At 41.9% G+C, this 18,346-nt stretch overlaps 1 protein-coding gene across 4 annotated transcripts in view; it reads right to left on the bottom strand.

Annotated features, from left to right (window-relative positions):
* The window catches only part of LOC147307483 (uncharacterized), a 34,789-nt gene extending 16,475 nt beyond the window's left edge, over positions 1–18,314 (bottom strand). Inside the window, exons 1-2 of one of the 4 annotated variants that reach the window (XM_086273933.1) lie at positions 18,034–18,314; positions 6,988–7,303 (exon numbers count right to left, since the gene is read on the bottom strand). In XM_086273933.1, the coding sequence (XP_086130059.1) occupies positions 6,988–7,282 (295 nt within the window). In that variant the 5' untranslated portion in view covers positions 7,283–7,303; positions 18,034–18,314. Of the gene's footprint in view, positions 1–6,987; positions 7,304–16,109; positions 16,231–16,872; positions 17,001–18,033 lie in introns of those variants that run through there. The other 3 variants (XM_086273934.1, XM_086273937.1, XM_086273935.1) reach the window with 3 other exon arrangements.
* Between the last annotated feature and the right edge of the window lie 32 nt (positions 18,315–18,346).

The following is an 18,346-nucleotide window of genomic DNA, read 5'->3' as shown; positions in this document are numbered from 1 at the left end:
GTCGTCAAGTCCACCAACGCTGACGTTCCCACAGCGTCAGCGTCAACTTGGTTTTCACCCACATTCACAACAGATTTGGACAGTTCATTTATCAAGTCGTTTTCAGCCCAAAGACGATTTTTAGGCAATTTCCTGAAAGTATCACAGAAAATGACATCATCCCTGCTCCAATCAAAAGGCACCTTTTCACAAAGGCGCTAGAGAACGAAAGCATCTTTTAGAGATTTATATTTCCCTGAGGCAACGATGTGCAAAAAGCAGTTACTGACTTCCCACCATGAGAGGAAGAAAGTGAAACTCTATCATAAGTCAGTTTTTTCAAACCTGTTCTCCTGCCCTTCACTGTTATTGTGTCGTGCCGCAGTGCCAAAGTCTCTGTTCTTTGTTATAGAGCATTTTAAGAGCAAATATCAGCACTTGTGTCACAACGATTTAGTTCTGCTTCTCCCAAGCAGCCTCTAGAACTAAATATTAAACAAAGGAAGTCTCATTAAATGGCTCATAGGATCTGAACCTTGCATGAAAACTAAACACAAGCTCACACACAAAGGGCTCCCTATTTCTAGCTTCCTTAGAGAGATATCTTAAAGCTCAGGAATGTGAGGAATCTCTGCGGGAGTGTTCAGAGCAAACAGGTGAGCGTACCTTATTAGGGCTGTGTGACCTAATTATCCTTAAACAACCTTGTTTCCATTTAAAAAACACAGGGATTCCTTTAAAAGGCCATTTTTAAGAGAAGACCGAGCTTGATATAGTTGCGTAAGAGACGCCTGTCTGGTTTTGACACAGGACTGGGTAAACTGAGAGCATGACAGAGACATAAATCACTCACAGACATGTAAACAAAGACCCAAATTGCCATTTAAGTCATTCAACTAATCGAGGTGAATCAACTTTCAAAGACAGATATCCTCTGCCCACTGGTCTCGAGATGAATCAGGCAGAAGTTATCAGAAAAGACAATGAACAATTGATGAGTTTATAAGAGTGTAAGGCCTCAGAGACTAGACTTTATCAACTCAGCAAATCAGAAAGTAAACCAATGCAAACTTTGGACCAGGAATCTAGATCAACCTGTGATCAAGTGAAACTGAAAAGTAAACTGACTATCCAACCAGCAGGTTAGTTGGTTTGGATTCTTAGCAAGCTTAAGACATGCAGTATCACTTCAATACAAAAACATATTAATAAGGCTTGGTATTGCTCAATGTTTTTCGTATTATGCAATCAGTATACAATTCTGATTTACCCTGAACAGAATTTTGTGCTTGAATTTTAATAACAATAGCTTAAAACTCTTTTGACTAGTTTTGACAGTTTTCAAAATATCAAAATTATAAAACCATGTGAGGTGATTAATACAGTTTATGTGGCTGATAAACAACTACTACGCTGAAAGAGCTCCTCTACATCGGAGCAACAACTAAATACCCCAGTCTTGAAGATTCCTAGTTTTCTGTGATTATTATCAGGAATAAGATATAGATATTGTACCAAATCCATTGGCTTAGTTATGGGTGGGGTAATTTGTGAGTATGTGGAGTAGATCCTATGTTTATACAGAAAGAACTTGGCTGACCTCAACTTGGCGATAACACTGTAGCTTGTCCTTTCGATCATTTATGTCTATCCTGTTTTCAACTCCTCTCTCCATTTGTTCCATTCCCTTCCTTTTCCCCACCTCCTATTTTTCCCCTCACATTAATTTGAGGATTTATTATTTCCTCATTTTATAACCAACAGGCACATTGATAAAGAATTTCCCGTCCATTTCAAATCATTAGTGTACCGCAAAACAGCGTGTAAGCTACTGCTAAAATGGCCCTAACGACGCCCTACATTGATCATTTCAAACACATGCTGGAATAAAGGCATTTTATCATTTGAACAGTCCCTATAGTGTGTTTGGGCTTAAAATAGCCTTGTGGTTGTTTGCGTCTGATAACCAATCTAGATTTGACTATACTTGATATAAAGTTTATGTTACCTTTACCTTTCAACCACTAAATTCTAATCAGGTCGTTCTTGAGTCCAAGTCTACCAGTAGTTCAAAAGATATGTTAATGAGAATAGAAGCGAACACCATGAGACCGGACAGTGTGCGCACCGCGGATGACGTCAGTGCGCACACTGTGTCTGAGGAGGATGTGCGGAAGTGCTTCAGGAAGGTGAACGCACGCAAAGCTACTGGTCCAGACGGGATTCCCGGCCGCGTCCTCAAGTCATGCGCGGCTCAGCTGGCTGGAGTGTTCACGCACATCTTCAACCTTTCCCTCTCTCTGTCTGTAGTCCCAGCCTGCTTCAAAATTCACAAGAATTTCACTCACATGTGCTGTACCAATGTACCTGCACATGTGATGTGACAATAAAAGTGATTTGATTTGATTTGATTTGATTTGATTTGATTTGAGAATGGGACGGGCATACAGTTTACACATATGGACAGACAACTCAACAATATTGTGTACCCCAACACAGCTGTTGTCAGGACTGGGAGAATGAACTGGCATTCATCACATCACTAGAAGTAAATGTCCTCACATTTTCACACAGCACCTTTTTGTTACACAACACTCAAAATGCTTTGGACTACAAGTTACATTTTTACCATCCATTCATGCAGACTCCATACAGAAAGACCCAAGCAGGACATTCAAACACGGAACCGCCTTCTTTTAAGGTGATAGCGCTAACTAATGCATTATCATGGCTACTACTACATCTGACCATTGTTCCAGACCTCTGAAGGTATCCTGTGGTATCAGTCACTAGAGATGAGCAGAAGAGCTTTTAAGGTCTTTAAGCTGTGAGGTTGACGGTCAACAGGTACTTCCCACACTGATAATGGTTTGGCACATAAAATGTCTAAATGTTGCAGGAAAAGACCATCAACTTCTTTCTAAAACTTAAAGTTACAGTATGTAAAATGTTTCACCACACATGAAACATACTAAGATGACTGTTGAGGATTTACTGAATTGTCAGTAGCACTACTTTGTTTGCCACTGTTCGCTACTATTAGCATCTATTAGTTACCATTTGCTGCATGGCCGAATAAGCTGGAAGTTGAAATTTCCAAGTTCCCAGTCAAAATGTAAGTCTCGGAAGCCTTCTCAACTCAGATTTCCCACTTGGAAGGTCGGAGCAGCCCCACCAAACCTGAATTAGCAATCAAAGATTACAGCACTGAACACAAACAGTACTTTTTATCTGTACGGCCACTGTTGTGTATTTATGAATCACCAAATAAGCTATACACAGAGCACTGATCATATTCTATACATGAACATGATGCAATTGTTTTAAATGCAAAAAAAAAAAATTTGCTAGTGATACATGAATCACAAAACAAATCCTGCTTTTCCTCACTTTTTCTGAAAAATGCTCCAACATCCAAGTTGCAGTATCTGGGACACAGCATAAAGTCTTGAGAATGTAATTAAACTGTTTATCATTGGGGAAGTGGGACACTCGAGACTAATATTAGCTGGTATAATGTTAGATTATAACCAGCTGTTGTTTTTTAGCCGACTCTTTTCTGATCTGCTGACATTAAATAACTGCAACAATATTGGGTAAAATAAGCATGTTTGTGCACGTTTGTGCGTTAGAGGCCTAACTCCAGTTCAGAAGACAAGGCTTGAGTTGAGGAGAAAGAGGATTTTTAGGATGCCAGTGGTGTTGTCTTTTGCCTTCTTGCATTTTCACTTCTTTGGTTAAGGTAACCTATGCTCTGGCAATAAAACATAGGTATAAGCCCTTGATGCCCTGAGTCAGAAGGTGCAGGCACATTTTTAAACTTCCCATGACGGCACACAAACACTTACAACTACAGCATGTATGTGGCTGGTCTCTAGCCACATACGTAAAACACCTCTAGTCTAAAAGGAGAGGTCCTTCTCAAACACTGTATTCAAATATGAAGAAGGAACATCGTGACTTCCTTACACCACAAACCAACTCCTATTTATTTTTAAAAGACAAATTATAAGTTTATTAGAATGCCTTAGTTTGTTGCGAGATGTAATTACACCCTATTCTGTTTATATTTATGAATACAGGTATCCTTCTTTTCTATTAAATAACCTCAAAACATTACTGACTGTACCTTTAAGGTGACAATATCTAATTAAAAAAAATGCACTGGCACTCAAGCTACATTGTGCCTGTCGCCAACGCCAAAAATTGTCACATTCTCTTTTATTAACAGAAGGTATTGTGCTCTGATAGGCATCCCTACACTCTTGTCTCATATCCTCTGACCTGTATGTGTACAGTGTTTCAGTGCAGAAAGAAACAGTATTCATGGAGAGATCAGAAAAAGCAGAACACCTTGTTCCTCCCTCACTGTAACAGTCCTGGCATGGCTTTTAATTAACTGGCACAATGCCTGCCATACCAGGCATTTATTGGGCAGGAGGCCCCTCTGGCATCAACACAGATCATCATCAGGGGCTCAGCTGGTGGTATTAAATTTTCTGGGCAAATGTGTTACATTGCACCACATCTTGCTTCCGTAATAAACCTCCTCTGGATGCGTTTTGGGAACGCTGAGCTCCTTCTCTAATCTGAGGAAGCGTCTGCTGAGAAGCTTGCAGCGGTTGTTGCCAGCACCAACAATCGGCACGGCATACACACGCCATGTTCATTGCTAAGGGCTCAATAGCAGCATACATCTATACCTGGCACATGAATCACAGTTAACAGTTAAGAACCCTGGCTTTCCAAAGATAAATTTATGCAACCTTTAGGCTAAATTTATACCATTAAAAACATTTTCTGAGATTGCTTTCACAATAATGTCCGTCCAACTTTCTTCTTTTTTAAAAAAAAAAATCCAAAAAGTAGTGGTTTTATGCATCTCTAGTCGAGTGTGTGTATTCAGAAGTGTAGTGGAGACATTCTTGACCCATGCCCAGTGTGGGAGTCAGCCTCTATGCTAACCTTGGCAGAGCAGAAATGCCTTATCTCACTTTAGAATTTACTTTTTAAACAAAAACTGCTGGGACCTAACACGAGTGGCTCAACAAAGTGCAAAGATTGTGTGACGCAGTAACAAAATGTACTGACGTCTTTATGCATGCATTCATTTATGATCTCCCGAATCCACAGATGTGACTGAAAACAAGTCTATACATATTCGTCTAATGTTTTGGGTATAGTTAGACGATGTCAGACTGAAGGGGTCTGGATCTTATGGAAATCCCCGATCCCTCTCACCATTGCACCGAGATTACAGGTCCAACTACAAGAAACAAGAGGAACCTCCTCTGTCGTAAACTAATTAGGCAAGACTGCATAAGCACTGCCAGACAAAGACACGTTAAACAGCCCTGAGCAAATGAAACACCATTTGTACTTTCATGGTTTTAGCATAAGCAGTCTCACTAAAACAAGGTTCCGCTTGTTTGTGGAATGTTTTCGCGTTTCAGGTCTGACTGCATATAGGTGTGATTAATCAGGGTATAAAACTAACGTTAGCACCCACTGTTCCCACCAGACTATGCTGAAGACAATAGTGTTCACAGAGAAAAAAACAGGACTGGTATATTGCTGCACCTCTGCAAGCTGCAACAAGATCTGCAGAGTACAGCTCAGCTTAAAGGAGACCTAGTGTGCTCATTCCCAGCTCCATACTTTTAGTCATGGATTCTACTAGAACAAATGGCACGAGAATGAAGCCATTTCAGCACTTTCCCCCCATAAAGACGACGTCTGACGATCTCCTTTGTAGCTTTAATGACGAGTTTTGACACCTGGTTTGATGACATGATTTCTCCAAGGGTAGCTTTAGTAAGGCAGAGATCAACCTCACTAATTTCTGACACACACCCAGTCATTTTGTTTGGGAAGGCCTAAAATATGAAAGAAGCCACTCAGTTCAAAAAAGAGAAACAAGTGTTACCCCTAGCAGTCATCCAAGGGGGAGGCTATCTTCTGACTGGCTGCCTCTCACAAACTGAATGCCTTGACAGCAGATAGGCGGGGTTGTTGTTTAGCTTTTGTTTACTAGGATCACTTGCACATGTCCTCATTATTTCAGGCTTGGGCTCTGTTTAATATGCGCATTCACCATTTTAACAGTGCATGCTACAAAGATGATAGAAAATTAAAGAAAAGCAAAAAAGGTCCCCTTTAAGAGATCTTATGTACTGCCTTTACTGAAGCTGGTGACTGTGAGATTAAACCCCACTATCCGCTTAGAGTCTGTCCTGTTTGAAAGTGTGCCACAGTGCTCCCATGTAACCTGAAGACAAGGTAAGCAAGCAATGGAGTCACAGAACAGGATGGACAGATTTCTTCACAGCAAACAAAGTGTGCTGAAGGTCAGAAGGCGAGGAGTAAGTCAGTCTGTTTAAACATCCCTTCAGAAAGCAAGCAAACATACCTGGGAACCGATACGCAGGATATCAAGCTGGTTCCCAGGACTTTGTCTTTATCCATCACAGATGACACATTAAAAGAACATAATGCTCTAAACTGGTGCAACAACAAATCACTTCACCTTGTCGTAATGTACTTAGTCTGGGTGACTTTACATTTTAAGAGTCATTCCTTCCTGACAGGTACATGTTTGGCTGATTCATGTCAGTACAAAATGTAGATCAACTGGCACGGCCTCAATGGAGACGGGGAATTTATCAGCACAACAATAAGCATGATTTATGTTTTGGATTTGCATGTCTGTCAAAGGTACCTTATGTTATAATTTGCAGTGCAAGAATAGACTTTATGAAGGATGGTTAGATGTCCAAAATTGTGACTAACCTGCTTAAATTAAGATGCAGTAGAAGAGAAACTACAGACTGTCTTACTGAAAACTGAGCTATACGTAATTTATATGTTTATGGACAAGAAAAAACTCTGAGTTCTAAGGTGAAATAATATGAAATAAAAAGTATAAAACACAATGGGAAACTTAAAATTAAACAATGTTTAGACTGATAATTAAAATAGTTCATAAAATGAGACCATGTGGGATTTTACCATGGCTGTTGCCCTGCAGATGAGCCTGCCTTCCAGACTTCTGTCCTCCCTTGTGTCCACCCTGATTCCCAGCAGAGTGCCCATCCAAAGCCAGGTCCAGAGCAGGACCCAGCCCGGGGTTCTTCTCATTCAGGCTGAGATTCTTCCTCCTCTTACCCTTCAGCCAGCCCAAAGCGCGACCCAGGGAACGAGTGCGCTTCTTCCGCCCCTTTTTGCTGTGCTTCTCGTGAGCAAAAATGTTGACCACGTCCTGGGGAAGCAGGTCCCCAAACCCCAGTGAGTCACGGTTTGACATCCCACCTCACACTGGAGCACCCTGAGAAACAGGAAAGATATTACATTTTAGTTCTCATCCAAGCAACACATGCACCAGCACTCAAGAAGAGAGAATAAATGAAAGACCTGAAAACTCTCTCCCACTGTTTTTCCCCAATCACAGTAACAATCAGCTTGCAGAGAGTAATAATAATAATGGATTGGATTTATATAGCACTTTTCAAGGCACCCAAAGTGCTTTACAATTCCACTATTCATTCACTCTCACATTCACACACTGGTGGAGGCAGCTACGGTTGTAGCTACAGCTGCCCTGGGGCAGACTGACAGAAGCGAGGCTGCCATATCGCGCCCCTCTGGCCCACACCAGTAGGCGGCAGGGTAAAGTGTCTTGCCCAAGGACACAATGACCAGGGCAGAGAGCCCGGGGATCGAACCGGCGACCTTCCGGTTACAGATACGCTTCCCAACCCCCTGAGCCACGGTCGCCCCTACACCTTAAGTAGGCCTCACCTTAAGTAGAGGCCTACTTAAGGTGATAAATCAGTCACAGTGAGTTTTGAATGAAAAGTTGACAAAATGTTACCTTTACTACTTGTCAGAGCTGCCCTGTCATTAAGAAAACTCAACTTACTGCATAACAGAAAGTTGGGTTCAGCATAGAAACCCTTTAACTCAAGAAATTCCAAAATTCAGTGTTCTTACAATAAGTGTACTTTCTTAGTTTGATTTCCTGAAAAATCAAAAGATAAATATCCCTTATTGTCATATACTTCCACATGTGTGTTGTTTAAATTTCAAGTTAAAGCTTGCGGTAATGCTTTCGGAAAAGCTTGACACTACAAATCTAGAATTAACGCCTTTGCCTGCACCGACCAGACAAGCTACAGTTTGAATCCATTTCTATCCAGGTTCATGCAACACAAGCAGGCAAGACTTTGAAGGAAGGAATTAGGTGCATCTAAACTTGGTCAGCACAAAGTTGCAACCATGACATCAGAACATTTATACTGTAACCACAGCTTCAAGATGAGCACTGGCCCCTCTGTTATGGCACTAGCTAATGATGAGCTATCATTTCATAACGTAGCTGACCTTTCACCTTTGACCTCAGAGATAAATAATGTCATCAATTCATCAAGTTAAAATCATGTTTGTGGCAAACGTTGGAATGAAAATGATGTTATGTGAGGCCTTTAGTGTCCTTGACCTTTGCCACAAATTTCTACTTAGTGGTCAGTGGTCAAAGTTAAATAGGGTCCCTCGGTGCACTTGTAAAAATATGACATTCATGATAATAGGATGGATGGACTTTTAGCCTTGCATTTATTTGCATCATTGGTTCAGCTGCTTAATTATGTATTTACAATAGCTTGATTTTATGATGTAATGATTACCAGGGAGAACAATTGCTACGTTGTTGGTGGCTAACGTAGATCCAAAGCAACAAACAACCACACAGACAACAGAAAATTTTAAACTCTTCATAAGCACAGAGGCACAACTCTGGGCAGCAAAACCTAAAAACGACTACAAATATATCCAACATGTATCCCTGGTAGCAAAGTCTATTTTACTCAGACCACTCCTCCTGTGTTTGTGTTTGTGTGTCTCCGTGGTCACTGCTCATTCGGCCAGCACACTCTATCCTACACAGACCCCCTCCAGCCTCTAAACCAAACTTCAGCTCTACAAAGAAAGAACTGGCACCGCTCCCTTCATTCCATAACGTGGAGTCATAATTCACAAAGCCACACCCGTAAGCTCACGCACTGCATACATACAGGCACAGCAGCACGCTAAGAAGAGCAAAAAGACACAAAATTAACAGCAACCAGTGAGTGTGTCCATTCACGCACTTTATTGTCATCCCTCATTGTTTTCCTTTACTATTGTTTTATTCATCACCCGCTGAATGAGCTCATCGCTTTGCTTCCTTCCTCCGCCCGTCACCTTGTTAAACTTCGCTACTCTGAGGCAGATTTCCCAGCCCTGCTCCTGGGGATCTGTAAGCTTACACTGGACTTTTTCCAGCTGCGGTTTTATTAGATGCTTATGTCCAAATCATAGTCTGAAAATAGGGACAAACTCTTAAGATGACAGGAGCTTGTAAGCAGACAAAGAATTAGGGAAGGTGGGAGTTGAGTCTGAGCGAGTAAATTATGAATCCCCCGGTGCAGTCGACAAAGTTCAGGCATAAGTTGTTTCTTTGGCTGCTGTGCTGCTTTTTCCAAAAAGATTTAAGTAACGTGTGAGTAACACAGCCAAACATGTTTCTAGAAAGACTTTGAACCTTAAGTTGGTGAGACATGAAACTAAACCACACAAACCCAAAGTCGTGTTCTCTGAGGATTTACAAATGGGACTTTTTCCAAAACAGCCTCTCATTATCAAAACTGCAACAGGGAAGTGAGACGACTCTGGTCTGGGTGCATCATGTGGAAGATATTTAAGCAGATGTGCACTTTTAAAACCAGATGTTTGACATTCTGTTTATTAAGTAACATTTTCTTTAGTCTTGGGTCAAATCTTGACAAAGTAGGATTCTCATGAGTAAAGAAAATGACACAAGGAATATATAACATCATTTTACACCTGACTCAAACTAATATAATCTTAAGGTTGGTGCCAGTTTGGAGTGTTAAACACCAACTGGGAAGTAATCCCAGAAGTTAAAAAAAACATCTAACATGTGGATCAAGGTCTTAAGGTCTGCATCCCAATCCCTTTTGACCATCCCATGGTCATTACTTTTATATTACAAAAAAAAAAAAAAAAAAAAAAGGGGGGGGGGGGGGCGTCATGCTCCTCCTGCTGTAGTTGCACTAAGACTGAAATTAGCTCCAATGTGACTTCAGACTTGCATCAACTGTGGCTGCTTTTGAATCTAAGTAGAAGATGCACTGCTGGAATTGCAGCTTCTAGAGCACAGATTAGAACCCAATCGTGGCATTTCCCACTTAGAAAAAAAATTATTTCCCTTGGATCTGCCACAAACTAAAGCGATATGCATGTCTCTTTTATGAGGCTGTGGGACAGTAACCTTTAATGTTTAAATATATTAGGTTTTCCGTTTCGTAGTTCTAATGTGCAGCTGTCACATTAGAAATAAACAACATTATAAATAGCAAATATACCGGCCATCATAGTGGTGCAGTGGTTAGCATACCAGCCCTGGGTTTAGATGTAGTCTGGGGCCTTTCTGTGTGCAGTTTGGATGTTCTCTCCGTGTCTGCCTGAGTCCTCTCCAGGAATTCCGGCTTCCTCCCACACTCCAAAGACATGCATGTGGTTAGGTTAATTGGCGATTCCAAATTGGCTGCGTGAATAGTTTTCTCTCTATGTGTGTGTGCCCTGTGATAGATTAGCGACCTGTCCAGGGCGTACCCTGCCTCTCACTCTATGACAGCTTGGACAGATACCTGCCTCACACAACCCCAGACTGGATAAACAGAACAATATGGATGGTTAAAAATATAACTTATTTTGGCAGTCTGTGCCTCGGTACATTATAACCCAAAATTAGTGTTTTCCTGTAGCATTGACGTCATGCATTCATTGCAACAGTGTGGAATTTTGCGGTTGTGGTTTTCTATCTATGTTTTTTCACCCATTTATATCACCACTTTATCCTTATCTAACTTTAACTGTGAGTATGTGACACTCATAGGGATTATTTAATGTGGAAGAAGAGTCATGTGACGTGTGTAACACACCTTTCTATGTGACCGTGCACGGAGCCTGAGAAGCGGAAAGCCAGTCTAAACAGAAAAGGTTGATAACCGCTGTCATGATATCTGTTGCCTCCGATTAGGACTTTAGGTTTTGTCAAACCAGCTAATGGAAAGAAAGCCTGGCCATGTTTGAACACCCCTCAGGGTGTTTTGTAAGTATTTCCATGAACAGTTTAAATTCTGACCTGGTGATATTTTTCAAGTCCACTGATTTATCCTGAAGGACACAAAAATGTCACTGGAGCTCAGAAATTCCGAGTTCCCATCCGGAAATGTTTTGTAGAACGCCCACTGAACTCAAACACTCAGAAAGTTGGAGCAGACCAACCAACCCCAAGCTGGCAATCGAAGATGGAAGCACTGAATGTAAACAGTATTTTTGATTTTTTTTTAGTTTGTTTCTTTGCTTGTTTTTTAAATCTTGAATTAAAAGATGATGTGTCTTTTTATGCAGATCACTGATCAGGTTCTGTCCATGAAAATATTATGCTGTATTTCTAGTACTACCTGAATGACTTTACCTCGCTAAGAACCCAAACAAATCCTGTTTTTCCTAGCTTTTTCTGGAACGTGCTAACTCAAGAGTGACGTCACTTCCAACTTGCAGTATCTGGATGGCAGCACTCATCCTTGATGAAGCCAGTCCTTGCAGAGATATTTGAGTCCAAACAATGCCGCTTATATGGAAGAAAGAACAGAATTAATTTAGTTTCTGGCCTCACCAGAAAGAAGTTTGCACCCGAACTCATGCCTGAAGTATGCAGTTCAGTCTGAGAGGCTTAAGATGAATACTTGAAGAGCTTCAAAGCTTTTCTAAACATTATACATAATGTGGGTGTTTTTGAAGGAGTTTATCTTAATCTGGACAAGCTGAACTTGTTATCCACTGCCGCACATCTGAAATGACAAAGTGCCAGTGTGTGTGTGTGTGTGTGTGTGTGTAGCCGGTGCCCCATGAGGAGTGAGCTGCAGTGAAAGGCTAGTAAAAAAGAAAGGGTATCCATCCTTTTCAGAGAAAAGTACAAGGCCTCTCCCCGCACTAAGCCCTGTGTTTCTCCTGCTCCAAATTACAGTCATTAGGGCATGACTAACATCCATGCATCTGCATTGGCTTCAGCCGCCAATAATCAAGACGCCTCTCATGGGAGAAGAAGTGAGTGCAACAACTTCTCGTGTTACTTCCACCTCAGAGGGAGCAGAGCAATACTAAGAAGTCTAGGATGTAGACGAGACCACCCAGCTGATCACTGTCTGTGCAGTCTGGTCACAAAGAGTTGACTCATGCCACAATTGCAACCTGCAATTTTTCATTTTACAAACAAATCTAATTTGGTGACGTACACAGTGGAGTTTCCTTTAAAAAAAAAAAAAAAAGTAACCGTTTCTTTCTTTCTTTCATCAGGAAATTTACTAAACGGTTATTTAGACTTTAAAAATTCCTATCACAATTCTTTCTCTAGCAAATAAGTTTTAAACACACCATTACTTTTCAAAATAAAGCATCAAAATGCTAATTACAGAGCTGCTTTATTGCCCCAGCAATTACTAAACACCAAACCTTTGTTACAGTTGACACACAAACTCAGGGCTCAAAAGAATCTAAAATCGGAGCATTTGGGAGGATTTGTAGTGACACAGCACATGTGTGTGTATAATATATTCAGAAAAGATCACAATCAAGACATAAGCTGATTTACAAACAAAAACAGCTGTGTGCCCTTTCTACACGTCTCGCTCTCTCTCTGACACACACACATAAACGAGCGCGTGCGCACGCAAAACCTGCTGTGGTTTTTAAACCCAACCCCAGCCTGCCAGAGCAGGCATGTGTTCCAACACGCTGTTTACTTATCCTTTACAAAAGACGTCAAGCTTTGCGTTGGACAGGAGATACTTCTCTAACGCAGCAAACCTCAACGTGGTGTGTCAATACCTACAGAGCGACTGACATTGACAGCAGTGTGTACACACCAGCATGAAGTAAACAGGAGCTGATAATAGTTTACACACTCTTGACAAATAGACTGAGCATATCTGGAAAGACGATTTATTGATTATGGACTACCGACTGCTACAGTATACGCCATTTGGCCGCAATGTTAAAACCAGTGGCGGCTGAAGTACATACATAACTAATGTGCAATTTAACGCACCAAATAGTATATGAGAAATTATTCAAAAGGACATAAGTTTGTTTAAATTAGCTTTTGTTTATCTTTGGTTAAAATTTACTTTCCCATGTAATTTGTTGATTTTTTTTTAACTATTTTGTAATGTTGTTGTTAAGGCTGACCTCATGACAAACTTTGAATATCATTCTTCATTTGCATAATGAAGCAGAAATATAAAAGAAAAAAAAACATTATTCATGTCCAAGTACATACAAAGTTAAATTTATAAATAGACAATTAAATAGAAAAAGTAGATACACAAGTGTCTACATATGTTCAAAGGTAAATAAATACGCAGTCATTTTACAGATCAAACTAATTAAAGACTACTTTTATTCCTAACAGTATATTGTTTTTGCTGCATTTTATGGAATTTCTTTGTTTATTTTGTAGTTTTTGACCACTTTGGTGCTACACAGTCCCACCCATCCAAACATTACTGCAGATCAAGTACACAACTCCATGGCAATGGCACTCCCCAGTGTCAGCAGAACTCCCAGCATGGCAATGTTTCCCACTGTAATAGCTCATCTGGTTGATTTGAAAAGAAAATCTTGCTGCAGCCTGTCCAGTCCTCCTCACTGTCTCCTTACTGTCTACTGCCTCATCACGACAAGGAAAAGACAAGAGGGTGTATCATTGATATAAACAGCCACCTCTGAAATCTGTACCCCTCACTGTCCTAGCTAAAGAAAAACCTGCCTAACAACACAGTACAAGGTACTGACCCCGACTTCCATGCTCTTCCTTCTCTGTGTCTGTTCGGGATATGCTGCAACAAGCCTGATCCACAAAGGCCCCACCCCACAAGGACCAAAGTTGTCCATGTCCCCTAGAATAAAGAGCTGTAGTGTGGGCATGAGGGAGACCTAAATGATATCAGGAAGGTGGGTTTCAATGTTGTGGTTAAACAGTCAAAGCCAGCTCAGGAAATTGAATTCCAGAACAAATCCAGGTCTCGTGTCCACATTTAAACAGGCAGGTCAGCTAAGTTACAGCAACATAAAGCAATGACACCAGCCTTGCCTGAGGCAACTGTGGTTACAAATTAAGGATAATACCCCACAGAGCTCACAGAGCTTTCAAACATCTTCCCTTGACAAACCAGCGTGGAGAGAAAAAAGACGGAAAGCTAGCTGTGGCAGGAATAAAAAACAAAACACTAAAGTTAAGCGCACACACCCTCAGCAGATCAGAGCCAAAGTGGAGTATCACAAATACAACTATCACTGTTGTCTTTTTTGACTTCAACAGCCATCTGTGCATTACAGCGACTTCGCAAACACTCCCTTTAAACTGGAGTCTTATCACGTAAATATGAGCAATAGGAATTTCACAAGTAGTTGCAAGGGGGAGGAGGGGAGGAGGGGGCTAGGGGAAGTGTAACTTTTGACTCCAGTGAGTCATACAGGGAAGCTGATGGAGCAGACTCTGCTGCCTCACAGGGATAAGGCAAAGCCAAGAGGGTGTGGCAATGATACAGACAGCCACCTTTGTTTGAACTAGGACTGGCTCAGTTTAACCAGAAGGCCATTCACATCTAATGCCTGACCTGTTGGTTTCACATGGCACGATCTTAACCTTGCTGGCAGCAAGCAAGGTTAAGATCGGGCTGCAAATGGTTTAGTCACCATAGGAAGAGGAAACATAATAGACCAACAAGCTCATTCTCCTTTAGAGAGAGGAGGAGCGCTTTGGATCTGTTCCAGTCTTCTTTCAAAGACCAGAAAGTTGTTTACAGTAACAGCCAGTTTGGAAAATATCAGTTTTCACACTTAGAGCCATTCTGTAGCTAAATAGCAAGTGTTTAGCAGTGAGAAAACTGGTGTTACTGTTCAGCACCTGCAGGCATCTGTCAGGGCGTTGGCTGTCTTCTTTGGGCATTATCAAACAAAGAAGAGTGCTGCTAAGACTTAAGCTGCCTTGCCTGAACTAGAACTCAGCATATTCATGCAAACACTTGATGTGCAAGTAACGCTGCTGCTGTGATGGATGATGTGGCCACTATAAGAGACAAACTGGAAATACTTAATTCCTACATCTCAAGGCGGTTTTCACAACTGAAACCAGGGACAGCCGGTGAAATGAGACATGTTTTATGGGCCGAGGGAATCTCGAGGAAACCATTCACCATACACCCACCATAAAGGAAGCGACCTCCTCTTTCGGTTTAGACTCAATAGAAACATTTTTGAATACATAATGGCTCCAAATGTCTAGCAGAACTTTCAATCCAGGACCTGGAGCATGAAGACACATGTCATAGATGCAATCTTTTGAGCTGAAAGGTGACATCTTTGTGGTTCTTCTGTTTGCTCCAAAAAGGGGACGGTTTCAGGAAACTGTCATACAAATAAACACAATAACGCCGCAAGGCAATAATGACACAAATGAACCAAAATGCTATGAGGTTAAAGGCGGTTACAGATGGTCCGTGCACGTATGCGTGCATGTGTGTGCGAGAAAGAGAGACAGATCTGTGGAAGGAAATGCAACTTGGCATGCTGCAAGGGCGCTGTAGCCATGCAGCAGCTTGTCTGGTAAGAACAGCAGCTGCATTCCTGAGAGATTTATAATTACCGACAGAGGAACTCTTCTTTCCAATCCTGCTTTCATCCCCCCCCCAGCATCAAACACACACACCTCCTCACCCCCTCCATCTATTCCCCTTTTTTTCACCCCATGCAGTGGCCTTCTAGGAGACAGCGCCATGAAAGACAAATGGATAATGGCTGGCGCATGGAAGTCATTTTGAGATAACATTATAATGTGTGGTTGTGTGCGCTGGCCCAGATTGTTGTTCCCTGTGTTTATGCAATATTTTAACTTCTATGGAAACAGGGCAGATTGCAAATGGAGGTACTGTAGGTGGGCAACAGCAAAGTGATATCTATTAAATGATAATCTTAACTAGAGGTAAGGTGTGAATGCCAGTGCTTACCTTTTTCAATGCAAAAGCTGGATTTAAAGAGAAAACAAAAAGTCTGGAAAGTTGGCGAGTTGCGACAAAGTCTCGTTTGCTTTGCCTCCAGGGGTTGCTGGGGGTCTAAGTCTGGACTGCAGTCTCTGCAGAGTTTAAAGACCTCTGGACTGACAGGTCAGACGCAGATAAAAAGAAACTGCTGTGCAGCAGCAGTGACCAGCTCACAGAAAAGGCAAACACAGCTGGAGAGCGAGGTTTAAAAATACATCCTGGCATCTTTGTGTCTCCGCTCAGCCCAAGTCAAAACAATATCCTTTCAGTTTAAAGCTCACTCCGTCTGACAGTTGCTTGGCACTGGCAAGTGTGGGAATAAAAACACTTGAAAGAGCTTAGAGCACAACTTATGTGAAGCCTCAGAAAGACACTAAAGTAAACAGCCTCAGTCCCAAATTGAGTAAATCATGATGACTTGGATGGCCGGCTAACAGCCACTGATTGGATTTTTCATCTCTTGATAAGAGCTCATTGATTAACTTAATCATCAGTTAATCTCTCTGATTAATGGCCTGCTTTCTTCCACTCATCAGTCAGGCGTTTCCGTTCTCTGCAGGCCTGCATGACACACAGAAATCAGTCACTCGGTGATCACACACACTCGTGCGCATTTTGTCTCTTGCAACATTCGATTGCTCCTCTTGTTGCCGTTCTTGACCGCCAGCTCTCCCCTTTCCTCCACTGATCTCAGTCAGCACACAGCACACAGCTGAACAGCTGCACCTACCTGTCTGCTTACCCAAGATCCGAGTGCACTTACACCCCTTAGCTCCCAGTGTAATCTTCATCCCGGCCATCTCCTCACATCCTTGCCTTTTGTCATCTCATCTCTGCCTTAACATCTGCTCCCCTCCCCAAATCACGGGTTTCTACCGGGTTCCGCCATGCATCCAAAAGTGCTTACACAACGCACCTGTAATGGGTACAAGCCCAAGCATGGCAGGCTGGCCAAGAAGGAGCACCAGTATGTGACACACCCTTTTTAAACAAATGGCTCAGTCTCAGCCTCACCTATTAGAAAGGTATAACAGCTAAACCTGCAGCTAAAAAAAACAACCCAAACAACTGAAAGTGCTGATTGGTTTTTCAGAGAAGTTTTGATTATTGGAAGCTCATTCCAGACCAAAGTCCAGCAGATGCTGCTGCAGCAGACAGCCAAAAGGGGGAAAGGGAGAGGGAGTCCTAAGGTGGTCGTGTTATCTCCCTCGGGTTAATCAGCAAGCAGTGGGTTATCAAGTGCGTGTTAACTGCCATTTATTAAAAGAAGTGTCAGGGGACTATGCCGTAAAAAGTGTGCTACTGGATCAGTGACTGGACCCAACACAATACCCTTCATTGTCACGAGCTCCATAGCTAAGAGAAGCACTACAGGTCTTAGATTACCTCTGTATAGGATCCCTTAGCTGAGAAGCAACTCTCCCACACCTTGTTTTTCCATACATGTCTATACTCAACATCTAGCCATGGAGTTGCAATTTGAACCAAACTTTATTTTAACAGACTTGAGATCCCTGGTTCTGACATGTATGGACTATTTTTCTTTACTTCTGGGCTAAAATTACCGTACTTATGTTGCCCATAATTAAAAACCTGCATTAGGAAGAAGAAGAAAAATCGTGCTGATATAACAGCTTCACTTCTAAACCTACTTTCTTCACGCCTTCAAAAGCCAGTCAATCATATTGATCCTTATCTGTTTGTTTTTTCCCTACGCAGGAATATTAAACCCTTTCTCCTAAAATTCACGCCACAGCTCAGTTTCGAGGGACTTTCCCAGCAGGAATTCCAACAAAAAATAAATAAATAAATAAAAATAATGCCAACACAATAAGGTAGCCATTAATCTGACGCTTAAGTTGGACAGATAAAAAAGAAGTGTCAGACGTACCGTAACGAAACTTTAAAGACTGATTTAGCCGCTCTCCATTTGAAGCGTCGCCCTGCTTCGCCCTCGTTCTCCAACTCCAAACTTTCAGCGCCCGAAGGAAAACTCCAGGTGAAGCATTTCCGTGAAAAGTTCAACTTCAGGAAACAACTGCAGCCTGGATGTGTTTGCACGCCCGGCTTCAGCCCTCGCGTTTAAGGTGCCAGGAGAGCGTGTCCTCTGCTGTCAGCGTCGTTTGTCTGCGGACGCTTCACTGAAGCAAAATGTGGGACTACCGAGAAAAGTCGCGCCGCAGTCGACCCGAGGTCCCACCTGA

Source organism: Aulonocara sp. 'chitande type north' Nkhata Bay, linkage group LG19, assembly GCF_057382095.1.
Source record: "Aulonocara sp. 'chitande type north' Nkhata Bay isolate Kocher_YH1m ecotype deep benthic linkage group LG19, A_spYH_male_GT1.1, whole genome shotgun sequence".
NCBI classification, from domain to species: Eukaryota; Metazoa; Chordata; class Actinopteri; order Cichliformes; family Cichlidae; genus Aulonocara; species Aulonocara sp. 'chitande type north' Nkhata Bay.
This window is presented reverse-complemented; position numbering and strand designations above follow the sequence as displayed.